A 17,560-nucleotide genomic window follows, 5' to 3' on the forward strand; every position below is an offset into this window, starting at 1 on the left:
ATAATCACCATCTAAAAGTTTAGACCATATTACATACATATAATTTATGCAGTCTCTATCAACATTATGAATACTCTGTAGGTTGTTGCTTAAATTATTTTCTCCTTTTCTCATGGTTTCATTTGAGGGAATAAAAGGATTCATTTGAGAGAAACACTTTCTGGAGATACGTTTATAGGAAAACTGTCACTCTTTCAGCCTGCAAGGTGAGATGCTCTGAAGTCCCCTTCTCCAGTCGATACTCATGATAAACCCGCAGTCATTCTCCATTACCTCCACATCCACATCCAGCCTACCACCTTGCGTTACGGATTCTGCCTTCTACACTGTTCTCCTACCCACTTCAATCTTACCTTCTCCACAACCACATTCCTAGTGCAAGCCACCAACTCTATCCTGGTGCCTAAATAACTTCCCAACTGGTCTTCCTAAATTCATTCTTTACCACATTTGTTACAGTCAAAATAACTTCTTAACACTTAGAAATATTTTCCACATACTAATTTCCTACTATATACTACTAAGGTAGGGAGAATGATGAAACTACCAATGTTATAGCAATGAATGAGTTTAAGAAATGAGATACTTCTAAGACTTCTATGATCCCATCCGTTGTTCCAGAGGTACACACCATCTGAATCTTGTGCTTACTATTTCTTTGTTTTTCTTTATAGTTTTACTGCTTATGTATTTCCCTATGATAATGACCTGATTCGTTTTGCAAGATTTTGAACTTTATTATAAATGTATACAGTTTCTTATGAAACTCATTTTTTTTACTTGACATTGTGCCTGTTAAATTCAACTGTGCCTATGTCCCTCAATTTCCACTGAACAGTATTCCGGTCAATGAATATGACACAAAGTATTTACCCATTTTCCATTGATAGTCATTTGGGTTCTTTCCAGAATCTCACCTCCTCCTTTATAAACCTGCTGTTTATAAAGGAGGAGTGCTGTTATAAACCTTCCTATTCTTTTTTTTTTAAAGATTTTATTTACTTATTTGACAGAGAGAGACAGCAAGAGAGGGAACACAAGTAAGGGGAGTGTGAGAGGGAGAAGCATGCTTCCTGCCGAGCAGGGAGCCCGATGGGGGGCTTGATCCCAGGACCCTGGGATCATGACCTGAGCCGAAGGCAGACACTCAACGGCTGAGCCAACCAGGTGCCCCTAAACCTTCCTATTCTTAACAAGACAACACTTTCTCTGGGTTGGATATAGAAGTTGCTGGGTCATAGGGAATGTCCACCTTCAGCTTTAACAATAATGCCCAACTGTTTTCCGAAGTGGCCACACCAAACGTGCCTCCTACATACAAATGTAAGAGCATCTGTGACTCCACACCCTTGTCAACACTGGGTACTGTCAAATGTCTTATTTTTTTGCCAAACTGGTAAGAGTAGGATGCTACCCTAATGTGGTTTGAATTGGCAGTCACTGATGAACATGGAGGTCGTTTTATATGGCTCACTGCACATCTATGCCTTTTGCCCATTCAAAGCACTTCAAAAATACTCCTTTTCCAGGATGGCACATTTTATGTGGCATGGGTTTTGTTTTTTTTTTACAATAATAAAAGTAAATAACTAAAGAAAGAAAAATATCCCTGTTATAGGTGTTGAAAATATCTACTTCTAGTCTGTAGCTTTCCTTTCACTATTTTTTACATTTCTTTTGATAAATAGAAGATTCAAATTTCTATACAGTTGAAATTTATCAGTCTTGTCTCATGGTTAATGCCTTTTATACTGTAAATAAGATATAAGATAGTCTGAGTAAGTAAAAAAGGGACCATTAAAAAGACATTCTTTTGGGAGCAATCTATACTTTCAATGCCATCCCCATCAAAATACCAATGGCATTTTCCAAAGAGCTGGAACAAACAATCCTAAAATTTGTATGGAACCAGAAAAGACCCCAAATCACCAAGGAAATGTTAAAAAAGAAAAACAAAGCTGGGGGCATCACGTTGCCTGATTTCAAGCTATATTACAAAGCTATGACCACCAAGCTACGGTACTGGCATGAAAACAGACACATAGATCAATGGAACAGACTAGAAAGCCCAGATATGGACCCTCAACTCTATGGTCAACCAATCTTCGACAAAGTGGGAAAAAATATCCAATGGAAAAAAGACAGTCTCTTCAATAAATGGTGCTGGGAAAACTGGACAGCTATATACAGAAGAATGAAACGTGACCATTCTCTTACACCATACACAAAGAAAACTCCAAATGGATGAAAGATCTCAATCTGAAGCAGGAATCCAACAAAATCCTAGAGGAGAACACAGGCAGTAACTTCTTCGACATCAGCCACAGCAACTTCTTTCAAGACATGTCTCCAAAGGCAAGAGAAACAAAACGAAAAATGAACTTGTGGGACTTCATCAAGATAAAAAGCTTCTGCACAGCAAAGGAAACAGTCAACAGAACTAAGAGGCAACCCACGGAATGGGAGAAGATATTTGCAAATGACATTACAGATAAAGGGCTGGTATCCAAGATCTATAAAGAACTTCTCAAATTCAACAGCCAAAAAACAAATAATCAAATAAAAAAATGGGCAGCATCAAACTTTGCATCGGAATCTGGGGATGTACTGTATGGTGATTAACACAATATAATAAAATAAAATTAAAAAAAAAATGGGCAGAAGATATGAACAGACACCCAATGAAGACACACAAATGGCTAACATCATTAGCCACCAGGGAAATTCAAATCAAAACCACATTGAGTTACCACCTTACACCAGTTAGAATGGCAGAAATTAACAAGGCAAGAAACAACAAATGTTGGAGAGGATGTGGAGAAAGGGGAACCCTCTTACACTGTTGGCAGGAAAGCAAGCTCCTATAGCCACTTTGGAAACAGTATGGAGGTTCTTCAAAAAGTTAAAAATAAAGCTACCCTATGACCCAGCAATTACATTACTGGGTATTTACCCCAAAGACACAGATGTAGTGAAAAGAAGGGGCACATGCATCCCAATGTTCATAGCAGCAATGTCCATAACAGCCAAACTGTGAAAAAAGCCTAGATGCCCTTCAACAGATGAATGGATAAAGATGTGGTACATATATACAATGGAGTATTACTCAGCCATCAGAAAAGATGAATACCCATCATTTGCATTGACATGGATGGAACTGGAGGCGATTATGCTAAGTGAAATAAGTCAAGCAGGGAAAAACAATTATATGGTTTCGCTCATATGTGGAACATAAGGAATAGCATGGAGGACATTAGGAGAAGGAAGGGGAAAATGAAGAGGGAGGGAATCGGAGGGGGATGAACCATGAGAGACTACGGATTCTGGGAAACAGACTGAGGGTTTCGGGGGGGTGAGGGATGGGTTGGCCTAGTGATGGGTATTAAGGATGGCACATATTGCAATGAGCACTTGGGTATTATACGCAAACAATGGATCATGGAATACTACATCAAAAACTAATGGTGACTGACATAACATAATTTTTTGAAGAGACATTATTTTGTATTATCTTCTAAAAATTTAAAACTTTACTTCTCACATTTGGGTCTTCAACCCACTTCATATTTGTTTGCAGAATGAGACCGAGATACAAGTTTCATCTTATCCACATGGATGATAAATCCTTCTAGCACCATTTTTAAAAAGGACTAGTCTCTTCTTGGCCCACAGATCTACACGGTCACCAGCTTAGGCTCAGGAGTCCATACATGTGTTGAAGCCACATTTGGGCTCCTGGCTCTGTCCACTGTTCTATTTGTCCGTCCCAAACCAGTGTTACACTGCCTCAGCTCCTACTGCTTTATTTGGACACTAATCCCAAGTGGGTAAGTCTACCAACTTGCTGCTCTTCTTCAAAATTGCCCTGGCTATTCTTGGGCCCTTGCTCTTCCATATAAAACTGTACAGGCTCAAACAAACAAACCAATAGAATTACATTAAATTAATTGGAGAATAATACATTAATTTGAGGGAAAAGTTAATATCTTTTTGGTATTAAATCTTATCTATAAATTCGGTTCAGTTCCTCATTTATTTAGGATTTTGAAAATAAAGATAACACACTTTTTATTTTATATTTTTTTCAGGTTTTTATTTAAATTCCACACACAGTGTAATATTAGCTTCAGGTATACAATATGGTGATTCAACACTTACATACAACACCCTGTGCTCATCACAGCAAGTGCACTCTTTGCTCCCCACCATCCATTTAACCCATTCCCCCACCCACCTCCCCTCTGGTAATCTTCAGTTTGTTCTGTATAGTTAAGAGCCTGTTTCCTGGTTTGCCTCTTATTTTCTCCCGCTATGTTCATCTGTTTTGCTTCTTAAACTCCACATATAAGTAAGATCATATGGTATTAGTCTGTCTCTGACTTATTTCACTTAGCATTATACCCTCTAGCTCCACCCACATCATTGCAAATGGCAGGATTTCATTCTTCTTGATGGCTGAGTAATATTCCATTGTGTATATATACCACAGCTTCTTTATCCATTCATCAGTTGATGGACATTCACCTCTTTCCATAATTTATTGCTGATAATGGTCCTATGAACATAAGGGTGCATGTATCCCTTCAAATTAGTACTTTTGTATCCTTTGGGTAAATACCTAGTAGTGTAATTGCTAGATCATAGGGTAATTCTATATTTAACTTTTTGAGGAAACTCCATACAGTTTTCCACAGTGGCTGTACGAGTCTGGATGCCCACCAACAGTGTAAAAAGTTTCCCCTTTCTCAATATCCTTGCCAACACCTGTTGTTTCCTGAGTTGTTCATTTTAGCCATTCTGATTAAATGGGTTACCATCTCGCAGGTGATATCTCATTGTAATTTTTATTTGTATTTTTCTGATGAGTGATTGTTGTGAATCTTTTCGTGTCTGTCATCTGGATGTCTTCTTTGGAAAATATCTATTGATGTCTTCTGCCCATTTTTTTAAGTGGATTATTTGTTTTTGGGGTGTTCAACATTATAAATTCTTTACATATTTTGGATACTAAGCTTTTATCAGATATGTCATTTGCAAATATCTTCTTCCATTCCATAGGTTGCCTTTTAGTTTTGTTGGTTGTTTCCTTCACTGTGCAGAAGCTTTTTATTTTGATGAAGTCCCAATAGCTTGTTTTTACTTTTGTTTCCCTTGCCTCAGGAGACAGGTCTAGTGAGAAGTTGCAATGGCCAAGGTCAAAGAGGTTACTGTGTGTGCTCTCCTCTAGGATTTTGATGGTTTCCCATCTCACATTTCGGTCTTTCATCCATTTTGAATTTATTTTAGTATACAGTGTAAGAAAGTGGTCCAGTTTCACTCTTCTACGTATGGCTGTCCAGTTTTCCCAACACCATTTGCTGAAGAGAGTGCCCTCTTGCCACTGAATATTCACATTTCTGGGTTTTCTATTCTGTTCCATTGATCTATGTGTCTGTTTTTGTGCCAGTACCATACTGTCTTCATGACTACACCTTTGTAATATAACTTAAAGTCCGGAATTGTAACGCCTCCAGTTTTGCTTTCTTTTTCAGGATTGCTTTGCCTATTTGGGGTCTTTTGTGGTTCCATACAAATTTCAGGATTTTTTTTTTAGCTCTATGAAAAATGCTGGTGGTATTTTGATAGGGATTGCATTAATCCATAGATTGCTTTGGGTAATATAGACATCTTAATAATATTTGTTCTTATTTTAGATTTTTTTAGTAGGTATTTCATACTTTTTATTTCCACAATGGTATCTTTAAAATTGCTTTTCAGTTTGTTGGTGATAAAGAGAGATGGAATATTAGTTTTTATATACTGTTTATCCAAAAAAGTTGCTAACTTCTCATTAATTTCACTAATTTACCTACACATACTTTGGATTTTCTCAGCAAACAATCAATCATCTGCAAATAATGACAGTTTTGTTACTTCCTTTTTAATGCTTATATTTTTCTTTTCCTTGACTTATTGCCCTGATGAATATTGCACTGAAGAATTCTAACGAGCATCCTCGACTTATTCTTTATTTTTACGGAAATGTTTGTCATAAGCTTAATGACGAATTAAATGAGGAAATGCAGAAGTTTCTTAGTAGGAAGAATAGAATATTTATGCAAACCTAAACAAGCTCTTTTTCTTGGGGAAAAAAAAAGAAGACAAACCTCAAAAGAGTCTTTCTTCTCTAAATGTAGCTAAAAAACACTTAAAACAATGTACTCAAAACAAGGCTATGGCTACCGACGATAAACAAGGGAGACAATTCCAGTGAAGAGATAAATCTTTATATTTTCTCAAAAGGAAGTAGTACCAGGATAGTGGGCTTAATAACATCATCCTTCCTTTTCAATTAAAAATAATTTCTTGATAGTTGATTCAGAATTTGGTTGCCACTATTACCTCATCTCTGTCTATTTACTTATCGCACAAAAGAATCCTAGATGGTAGGGACATTTGAGTTGTCCTCTAGGAGAAGAAGAGCTACATCATTTCATGACTTAAGATAAAGAAAGGTGGGGTGGGGGCAAGCAGCTTGGCCAACCAAGCTCAAGTTCTGTCCTGTAGGAAAGCTTCTCAGTTCCTCCTAATTTTGGCCTTCCTATGACTTTACCACTTTCTGGTCATGTTGTAACTACATGGAGTTTAAGTCACATTCATTTTAAAACTAAGCAAAGAAGGCTATAAACTGAGCACAAAAACACACAAGCACAACAGCACATGAATCAAGCTGTGTTCTATAAACTGGAAAAAGCTATTAAAGCTAGGCCATTGTTATTATGATTTACTCCACTGACGATTAGTTAGCTTATTCTCATTACCACAAATTTTCACTAATATAGATAACCCAGAGCCCAATAATACACAGCATTAGAACAATAAATTACACATAAGGTCAAAAATAGGTATGTAGTATGACTAGCATTAATATCTGGAGTAGATGATTAAGCTTCTAAGACCACCAAAACTATTGATAAGAAGTATTATGAAGATAAAATACACTGTTACTTTACTTGTCTGGTCAATTTGAACTGTTCCCATGTATGTCTGAGTATCAGGACCTGAAGACTCACTGGACAATTAGCACTTACTGATCAGCCTCTTAGCACATATACAGATACCCAATGCTGTAACAGCATTTATTTGGCGTTTTACAGTATACAAAGCACTTTCAAATCCATTCTCTATCAAATTGGCTCAGCCGGAAGAATACAAACCAGGACCAGCAGCCACTACACCACCTTGTCAGGGCGGACCGCCTGAGAATGAAACGAATCCCAAAAAAGACCCAAGAAATGGAAAGAAAGAAAAACGTTTCAAACAATATTGTGTAAGAACTAACTAGATCCAACTTACCTGAAACCAGATATACCCTCGTACCTTTCAGTTATAAGACTCAATAAATTCCCTTTTCAGCTTAAGCAATAGGAGTTGGGTTTTGACCAGCTGCAACTGAGAGCCCTGAGTAACATAAGTGTCTGTTGCATTGCTAACTGCACCAGCCAACACTCTCTCCGCCACACCCAGCTTCCCTACAGGAACCTTGGAACAATGGAGCAGCATGACTTCATGAACCCTGACACAACCTAAATGGTATTAGAGAAGACATATCATGCGTATGTAGCCTCAATACGAGCCCCAATATGGGGATATTATCTAATTTACAGGGTTGTTTGAGAGTGAAATTAGAGGTTCTCTTGCAAAGCAGCTAGATGGAGTCTGGCGCCTAGCACTCCATAAGTGGTAATAATACTCCTGCTTTCCATGCTGACTGGCCATACTAAATGCGATAGGATATGCAAAACTTCTACTATAATCTCTGATACAAATAAGGTACTCAATAAATGTCAATTCCCTTTGCAATGAAAATAATTAGGGGCTGATAATCCCTTTCATTTTACACCACTAACCATCTTTCTCACTATAGGAAAATAACAAAAAAGATACAGACTAACTTCAATGACCTTTTTCACCCCCATCTTCCTAGGAATCCAGAAACACAATGCTAACAGGAAGAAAATAAGCACATGTAATTGGATGGCTGGAGATATTAAATGGGCCACACAATTTCTAGCATCTGCCCATAGGAAACCTTGACCTACATGTAGTGATTTCAAATTCTGCAAGGGGGAAGGTGACCATGACCTACTCACTCAGACAGATACACTAACTGGACCATTCAATGGCACACAACAGGATCAAAATGCAAGACTCACAGTATTTGGAACGTATGGCAAGCCATAAAATTTCTCTTGTGTTTCCCTGAGAATGTCTGTGGTTGATGTCCTCAGGGGATGCTTCCCATGGTAGATCTGATCCAGAGTGGCATAAAAGACCTAGACAGATGAAAATGTCCACTTAATTTTTGGTAGTCCACCCTTCCATCTAAGACGTGGTGGGCCAAAGGTGTTACAAATATACCAGAGTAATAATTATACATACCAGTTGAAATCATTCACAAATCTAAGTATGTATGGCTTGAGATGTATTTTGTACCACATTTAAGACCACGCTGATGATGAAAAGGAAAGCTCTCAACCTTTTCATGATGAAGGATATTAAAAAATTTTTTGAACCTTATCCATAAGGTACTCTTTATGTACAATGGAGTAAATTAAATTTGTGACCGCAAAACTGGAATTTGGCCCATAGATATCTGTAGATACATGTAAAATATATAGTTGAAAATATGAAAAACAATAAAGTTACAACTCGTGACCCTCTGGACCTAATAAACCCTGTTTGGTTTCTCCCTAGAATCCCTCTATCTCTTAAATGGGAGCAATGAAATGGTCCGAATCCAGTTTTGTGAGGAAAAGGGACGGAACACGAACTAGATGGGGCGAGGTGAAGAAAAGGAGTAGCAATCTTCCGTCTGGCAAGTACAGATGTTACAAAGAATTCTGGTGCAGCTGTTGCCGAGTCTGGAGCTAGGGCCAAGCCAGCCCCCACACCCGGTGTCGGCAGATACCAGGGCAGCAGCTGCCCTGCACGGGTGGCTCTGCCTTACAGAGGTGACCGGGAGCGAAGGATCACTCACCTCTGAGGAGAGGATACGGGCCATTGAAACACGATAGGAGAATAAAGCATTAGTTTGAACATGAAATCTGCTGCTCACAAAGGTCTGAAAACTAATTGTTACATAGCAAATCTGAAAAAGATAAAGGGCTTTTTCACTGGAACATTTGGCTTGAGTATTAACATTGTTTGGAGTTCACCTGAAGCAAGGAAGTAGAAAATGTGCTTTATTTTAAAGGAAAAATTCTGACATGCAATTATGTTTCTGATATGTATCTTTCTGATTTAAAAATGGAATTTGGAGAGAATGTGCAGCTGTTGACTTAAAAGAACTGTGGATTAGTTTGGATAAAAGAAAAAATTTAAATGACCTCTAGCTTTTGGTTTCATCTAGATATAGAATTATGGTTCTAAGTTATAAGTCAAGTTTAAACCTTCCCAAGAGAAATACAGACATTTCCTAAATATAAATATTGCTTTACTCTAACTGGTAATCTAAACAAATAGCTAAATACAGATCTTCCAATTCTATATTCTATAATGAGTAACAATGCATGAAGTAATCAGACGGGCCAAAGCTACTCACCTGCATCTTGTCTATATTCAACAGAGTAAGTTATTAGGAACTGAAACTTAAATTCTAACTTCCACTAAGGTGTTTTGTTTTCTATTTTTTGTTTGCCAATCTATAAACAAATCAGAATTCAAAAAGTTTCATTCCTATAGTTATGCCTTCCACAAATGAAAGGCAGAAACATGGAATGACTTTTTTTTTAATGATAAAAACAGGGCGAAATAAATGAAATGTGCATATGTTTCATGCTTATTTGCTGATAAACCAAACAATTCTAAAGCGATTAGCCTATTTGCCCACCCAGGGAGTCACGCTCGCCTGGGACCAACAGCCTTAGAGCCACAGAAAAACAGGAGCCTATTTTTAAAACAATGCACAAGAGAAAAAAAAAATTGCCATTTTAAGAACACTGTGTATACCCCTTAGAAACGTGGAACAATTCATTTCCTTTCCACCCTTATTTGTCTGCACTGTACAAGGGGGCTATTGTGGAACAGGAAAGCTGGCACGGGGCGCTCTTCTGGCAAGAATTTGCCTCCCTCTCCTTTCTTTTCCTCTCTGTCTCTCAGGGGGTTATTCTTTTGGAGGGTGGAAGGAAGGAAAGGTTGGTTTTCCATTTTAAAAGAAAATCTTTGGAACAAATATTCAAAAAGAAAGCCACAACCCAAGCTTTTAAAGGGTAGGACTTCCACTATAGATATTGGCAAATCAAAGAGGTCTTTTTAAAATTATATTGATATGCGTAGACATTAATGTAAATCAAATATAAATCCACGGTTTTCTCTGTAGTGCACATTTTCTTCAAATACATATTTTAAGGTACAACATTGTTCAGAGTTCATAAGCTGAATTTTACAAAACCATAAAGCAATTAAATGGTGCCCACACTTTTAAATAGGTAGCTGGATCATTATAAAGTGAATATTGCCTGAGATGAAAGACGGGTGTTTAGGCTGTGTTTATAGAATTCTCAAGACCTGATGAAGAGTAAGAATTCCATAAACAATCTCAGTAATTACAAGTAACCGAAACATCTGGTATCATGTAGACCTGACGTCCAGATGGCTCGTAAGATCTTTCTAGTCTATATCTGGAAACCTAGAAAACTGGCTTTGAATATTATCTAAAACTAACAGTCCTTACTGTTTAAACTTTATGTCAAAACTACAAAATTTTAAAAAGATACAAAGTGACATAAAATATAACATGATTGCTGAAATGTATGATTTAGAAGAAGTCACGTGACTTTTCCAAGCTTTGATTTTCCCAACTGAAAATGGGAAATAACCTTATTTAACATCCACTTCACAAGGACAGTGTGAGGACTGAACGAGTCGGTTTGGGTCAAGTTCTTTGAACTCAGATGAAAGACGTCTTAGAAGCATAATTATTGTAATAAATGTGCAGCATTGGCAAGAATTTAAAGTTATATATTTATTTTAAATAATTACTCCGAAAAACTTCAGAACAAAGGTACATACATACCTGAAGTTGCATATCAGCGGCAGCACACACCTTTTTCGATTCACAAAGCCGAGACACCATATTTTTGGGCAGCGACTTGAAAAACAAAGAACATATATGCGAGTAAATTGTCTAATAAGTCACTGCACTGTGTCCTTATGAGGTAGGAAAGTTAAAAGCAACAACAAACGAAAAAATAACAGAATTTAATCATGGCAATTGTCTGATTAGCCTTAGTACATGAAAAATACAGCACTGGAGGGAACTAAGATAGTGGCATTGATCTTTAAAAATCTGTTTAAAACCTTAGTAAAAGTGATTGCTTTTTCTGTTTCTTTGTTAGCAGTGAAAACCTGTTCAAGTGCTCTGTCGACTTTTAAGTACATCTAATAACGGATGATAGGAATAAGGGAGTCGAGTGTTGAGAAATAGATGATAATCCATATTAAAGCTGAACTGATATCCTAACAAATAACCATGATGATGAATTGCACATTCTTTTATTTTCCAACCTGAAAGAGCTGCAGCGCTTGGAAACTCAGTATAATGACCCTATCTGATTTAAGGCTTCCTCCCTGAGACTAATTAGGCCTAATCACATAACATTACATATTCGCTTAGAAATAACATTAATAATGTAGTCAAGGAAGCACTTTAGTCAACTTACTCTACTTTAAGATCATTTATATTGATGTTTATTGACGATAGCTACCACTTTATACAGCTCTATGCACAATCTAAATGAAGCTAAAAGCCCCTTTACAGAGAAACCCATTATAGAAGACACCTGGGGCAGGTTCCTAGCACTACCGTTGTGTAAATTAACCTCCAATGAATGACTTCCATGAGCTGTCTGCTGGAAGAGGGACTGGGCACTGCCATATTTACATGTGTGTGTCTCCTCAGAGTGCCCAGCCCACAGCAGGCACTCCATAAATATTTCCAGAAGGAATGAATGAACACTACAATGATCATTTAAGAACAGCTTAAGTGAAAGACTGTAGTAATACTGACGAAGGCTCAGACAACAAAGCCTGTTCTCTTCTTCCTGTTCGGCATACCAGGCAAAAAAGGAATTTTAAGGAGTTAAGACATGGACTGAAGGAGGCTGTATTGTATAGATTCTGGCACAGGTGAAAGGCCTGGGGCTTTCTCACACCAGGGGCAGCCATCTTGTATAAAACAAAAATTTCCTCAGGATTTTAAAAAGTCAAGATTTAGTTAAGTCATATATGCCAAAAGCCTCTATCAGAATGTTCAATTTCCTTAAACCTTACTTTATACTATGCCTTCAGCTGATAGGGCTTGTGTTATACTTGGATTTTTCATGCCTCACAAAGCTGTAATAGTTTTGTTTTCATTTTTTAAAAAAGTATGTGGAAGTATGGCGTTTTCTGATTTTTCTAGCAATGAAAAGTACTGTGGACGAGCACTGTATTAGGTATCAGGGACAGAAAATGGCGAACAGACAGGGTCCTGGCCCCATAAGCTTCATAGGCTGGCATTACCCATGTAAGCACAATTTTAACAAGAGTTAACAACTATCATGAGTGCTAAGAAGGAAAAGCAGTGCAGGTTGGCATGGGAGCCATGACCTAGAAAGGCTTAACCAAGGAACTAACAGACGTGAAATCTGCACAACAAACAGGCATTAAGGAGAAAGGGGTGGGCTGCAGCAGGGAGAAAAGCATGCCAGGCAGAAGAGGGCCCTTGGCAGGTGGTGAGGGAGCCAGGGGCAGGAAAGCAGGGTTCCAGCAGGATGGAGAGGCAGGTAGGGGCCAAGCAGGAACACTGGTCTCCACCCTCAGACTCTGCCTCATGGTAAGCCACTGGGGACTTTTATGCAAAGAAGTCACAAGGTCAGATCTGTGTTTTTAACAGATTCTTTTGGCTACAGTGTAGACACTGGAGAGGAGGAAGGCAGAAGTGGGTTAGGAAAAAAACCAGGAGGCTATAGTTAGTGCACCAGTGATGCACAGCAGTACCAAGCAACTGCCAGAGCGCCAGGGGCGGGGCGTCATGGGAGAGGGCTGAGCTGAGCAGGAGGTGAGACCCAGAACATAGCACTGTTTCCAGGCATGTGCCAGACAGGTGCAGAGAGTAAGGGCAGGAGCTGCGGAGGAAAAGAGGGGGAGGGAGAAGTCCTGTTTGAGGTTGGAAAATGCACAAGCAAGCTTAAGCAATACTGATGGCAATGAACCCTAGAGGGACGCAGACTGGAGATGTAGACAGGAGAAGAGACAATGAGAGCGCAAGGCTCCCGAACAGGCAGGAGGAGAAGCGGCAGAGACCACAGATGATAGGAGGCTCAGGTGTCGGGCTTCCACCGACGGGCGGTCAGACAGAAGCTGTGCGAGGAGCTGGATTCCCAGGCTTAAGGAGGTTAGAGAAGGTTGTGGAGAGTAGACCACTGAGAAGCACAGAGTCATCAGCCCTGGGACAACCCTGGGATCCCAGTCTGGCCTGGAGTATGGGCAGAAGTGAGGAGGAGGCAGATGGAGGAACAGAGGTGGAGGAAGAAGATCGTCAAGTCAGCCATGGGAGATGAAGGGGGTAGGAAGGTGCCCCTGCTTAGTGGGGAAACAAGCAGCCCCAGGGCCCACAGCAGGGGTCAGGCATCTTTGAAAGGTTTACCACTTCTGCTGTGTAAGACAGTGATATGGAAATGCCAAGTAATGGATCTAAGAGCTAAACCCAACATAATCCCTTTCCATTCGGAAGTAGCTTACTTATTGTGAGGCCAATACCTCAGAGATTCAAACCCACACAGAAATGGCAAACAGTAAGGGGACAAATTTAATGAAGCTTAATTCTTTCCTTGTCAGGTTTAAAATAAAACAAAAGATATAAAGAAAGGGAGCATGTAAGAACAGGGACAGCTAAAAACAGCTCATCAAAAATGATGTAATAAAAGGAAACATATCCTATAGTTATATAAAATGTTATCGCTGGTGAGTACCATTGCTGGTGAAGGTGACATGCGACCTCTGTATTATTTTTTGCAACTTCCCATGAATCTGTAATTATTTCAAAAGAAAAGGATAAGTACAAAAAACCTCCAAAAATTATGTATTCAAGGCCTACTATACATACTGTAGAGTAAATTCAAGGAATGTTTACCAAAAATACACAGAAACATAGAGAAGGTAAGTACAATTCTAGTAAACTAGTTCAAAGAGTCATTAATCAAAATACAAATTAAATAATATATTTATATCATGTGAGGTGTAAACAGGTAGAGAGGTTTTTAAAAAATCAAGTTTGGGGGATTAAGAAGAGCACCTGTGAGGAGCATCAGATGTTAGATGGAAGACCCACATCACCATATTGTACACCTGACACCAATAATACACTGCACATTAATGACCTGGAATTTGAATTAAAACGTAAAAAATAAAAATAAATAAAAATCCAGTTTGGCTCTTAGTCAATCGAAATTAATAAATGCATTGCAGCTGTTGGAACAGAGTTATAAGCACACGTTGGAGACACTGCAGATTTGGTTTGCAGACCACCACAACAAGGCGAATATCACAATAAAGAGAGTCAGATGAACTGTTGGGTCTCCCAGCACATATAAAGTTATATTTACACTCTACTGTAGTCTATTCAGTGTGCAATAGCATTATGTCTAAATAAACAATGCAGACACCTTAATTTAAAAATACTTCATGCTAAAAAATGCTAACCATCGTCTAAGCTTTCAGTGAGTTGTGATCACTGACCACAGCTCACCGTAACAAATGCAGTAATAATGGAAGTTTGAAAAATTGCAAGAATTACCAAAATGTGGCACAGAAACATAAAGTGAACAAACACTGTTGGAAATATAGCACCAACACACTTGCTTGATGCAAAGTTGCTACAAAACTTCAATTTGTAAAAAATGTATTATCTGCAAAGCAGAGTAAAATGAAGTATGCCTGTATGTATTTATATTAGTCTCTTAAAAAGTACATCATTTTTTCTTAAAAGAACAAAAAATAAGGTGAAAACTTAAATACCATACAAATTGATTTTCAAGTTATATGAGAATTTTTTAATAAAAATATTTAGAAGTTAAATCTTAAATTTCAAATTTAAAAAAAAAGTTTCCTGGTTAAGATTTTCTTCTGTAAATATCACTTTGCCAACCACAGTCATGACAACCAGTATTGAAAAAATTCAGTTTTTGCTGTAATTCCGCAAGTGATTATATCTACCAAGTAGCACAGCTGTTTCACATTATTGTCTCCTAACGTGAAGACTCTCACATTTGATATACTGAAGAAACGGAAAATGAATACACCCAAGCTGACAGGTAATGAGCAACCATATATAAGTGAAAATGCACTTAAAACACCTGAATCTCAAACAATATTGTAATTATTTTTCATTACATTAAATTGAAAATTCATCAAAGTTCATGGCGTCAGAAGTAATAACTTTCACCATATCATCAACTGCATTTTTTTTATCAGACTCCATTTCAATCTTCATAATTTCCACGGTAGAAAATACTTCCACTGATCACTAAACTCTCTAGCCTGACAACTGGCATGTAATTCCCAGTTCTCCTTGGGATCCGGACACCACCATGTTCATTCAGGATTAAGAGGAATCCTACTTGCAGACTAAGAATGTTGTAAATCAAGAATAAAATTCAGATTGACTACGGTGAAGAATGATGGCATAAGAAATGGCATAGTTGGACAGCTGTCTTGGGCCTTTCAGGCCATTTCCAAGATCCTTAACTTCTTCCTGCTGAAATGGCTACTTCATATCATCCCCTAAGTCCAGAAACACCATTCCTTCCAGGAATCTTCTTCTTAGACCCTTTAAAGGAGAACTGAGAGCATGGTCTGCCTTAAACCAACACCCTTCTGACTCTGAACTCCCATTATCATGCTTCACTGGAGTGTAAAGGAAAGAGAACAGGTTTTGGAGCCAGACTAAACCAAGTCTGAGTCCTTTTTTTTTTTTCCCCTCCAAGTCTGAATCCTAACTGTGCCACTTAGAAGTTTGGCGGCACAATGTCGGGCAATGTACTGAACTTGTCCAAGACATGCTTTCCTCACTGACAAAATGTGTTATCTTTTTGCAGAATTAGATGAGAATTGAACAACAGAATATATTTTTAAAACATACTATGTCAGGTTTAACAGAGTAGATGCTGAGTAAATGGTAACTAGTATAATTCACTATTACGATTGCCCTGTGTAATACAATCATCATTGACTTTGACGAAATTTATTTATATTTTACTGTTTTATCTACATATTCTGCAAATATGGTATATTTTAGATTTATAAATCCTTAGGAGATAGGAATTATAGCTCAACAGTTCTATGTAGCACCAAACAATCAAGTTCTTAATAAGGAAATGTACTTTTCATTTTCTCTTCATTTGTACAATAGCCAAATACATGTAATGAAATACAAGTGCCTTCTCAAATTGTCCACCTTTAGAAGAGGATCCTTTCTCCATCACGCTGATTATTTTAAGGTTTTTAGAACACTGAAATTAAGTAACATGTTATTAGTCTCTCTGCCACATTTCAATACCTGTCACGAAACTTGGTCATTAACACATTCTGAAAAGATTTTTCTCTCACTTTAGGTAGAATTGGTTATCAAATAGTGAGTCAGTTCTTCATCTGCAGGGTCTAACTCTTATTTAGAAAACACTGGTACTAATCAGAAAACGTTCCCTTTCTGATGACATTTTAATCAAACGTATCTCATGCTATGGATCTTGATAGTTCAAACTTTCAAAGTTTCTGACAAGTCTGCTGTAATGTCTATCTGATCCTCTGTGTCTTTTTCTCCCCCCTCTGGCTACCTTCACGGTTTTCTCTTTATCTTTGACTATGATGCATCTAGGTGTGTTCTTTTTGTTATTTACCCTGCTTGGGGTTCTCCAAGCATCTTGGATTTTCATGATTTTTGGCAAATTCTCAGCCATTATGCCTTCAAAGAGTTCTTCTGCCTTATTACTTCTCTCTTCTCCTTTGTGGAATTCTATTTGCCCCAAAGTTCTTGGATGCTCTGTTGTGTCCCTGTCCCTACCTTTTTCTCCCCCTTTGCATTTCAGTTTCTACTGACCTGCCCTCAAGTTCACTGAGCTCACATTCTTTCCTCAGCTGTGTCAAGTGTACTGATGAGCGCCTCAAAGGAATTCACTCTTCTTCTATGATGTCATGGCTTTATTTCCTGATTTTCATTTGAGCGTTTCTCAGAGTTTCCGTCTTCTGCTTCACCTGCTCATGTATGGTGTCCACCTTTGCCTTTAACAGAGTTATTTAAATCCTCATCCCATAGTTACTTTAAATTTATTCTACTATTAGTTAGTTAAAGTCCCTGAGTCTGACTCGATAGATTTCCTGACCTTTGAGAAAGGAGGCAGGGCTTTGTGCTGTCCCTGTGCAGCAGCCAATCACCTCCTGAAGGCCTGCAATGCTGAGGAGGGCCCCGTGTGGTCTCCCACCCTGCGCCCATGATTTCTCATGCGCACCTGGTGAAGGCTGATGGAAAAGAGCCTACAAG

The 17,560-nt window shown here is 38.2% G+C and overlaps 1 protein-coding gene across 6 annotated transcripts in view; it reads right to left on the bottom strand.

Annotated features, from left to right (window-relative positions):
- The window catches only part of MIPEP (mitochondrial intermediate peptidase), a 190,736-nt gene that overhangs the window by 75,200 nt on the left and 97,976 nt on the right, over positions 1-17,560 (bottom strand). For 5 of the 6 annotated variants that reach the window (XM_034664985.1, XM_034664984.1, XM_011226792.3 and 2 more), the window contains 2 exons: positions 11,057-11,131; positions 8,196-8,315 (listed from right to left, as the gene is read on the bottom strand). The exons of the other annotated variant lie outside the window; for it this stretch is intronic. In XM_034664985.1, coding sequence (XP_034520876.1) covers positions 8,196-8,315; positions 11,057-11,131 — 195 coding nt within the window. The remainder of the gene's footprint in view (positions 1-8,195; positions 8,316-11,056; positions 11,132-17,560) is intronic. 6 annotated transcript variants of the gene reach the window in all.

Source organism: Ailuropoda melanoleuca, chromosome 7 (assembly GCF_002007445.2).
Source record: "Ailuropoda melanoleuca isolate Jingjing chromosome 7, ASM200744v2, whole genome shotgun sequence".
NCBI classification, from domain to species: Eukaryota; Metazoa; Chordata; class Mammalia; order Carnivora; family Ursidae; genus Ailuropoda; species Ailuropoda melanoleuca.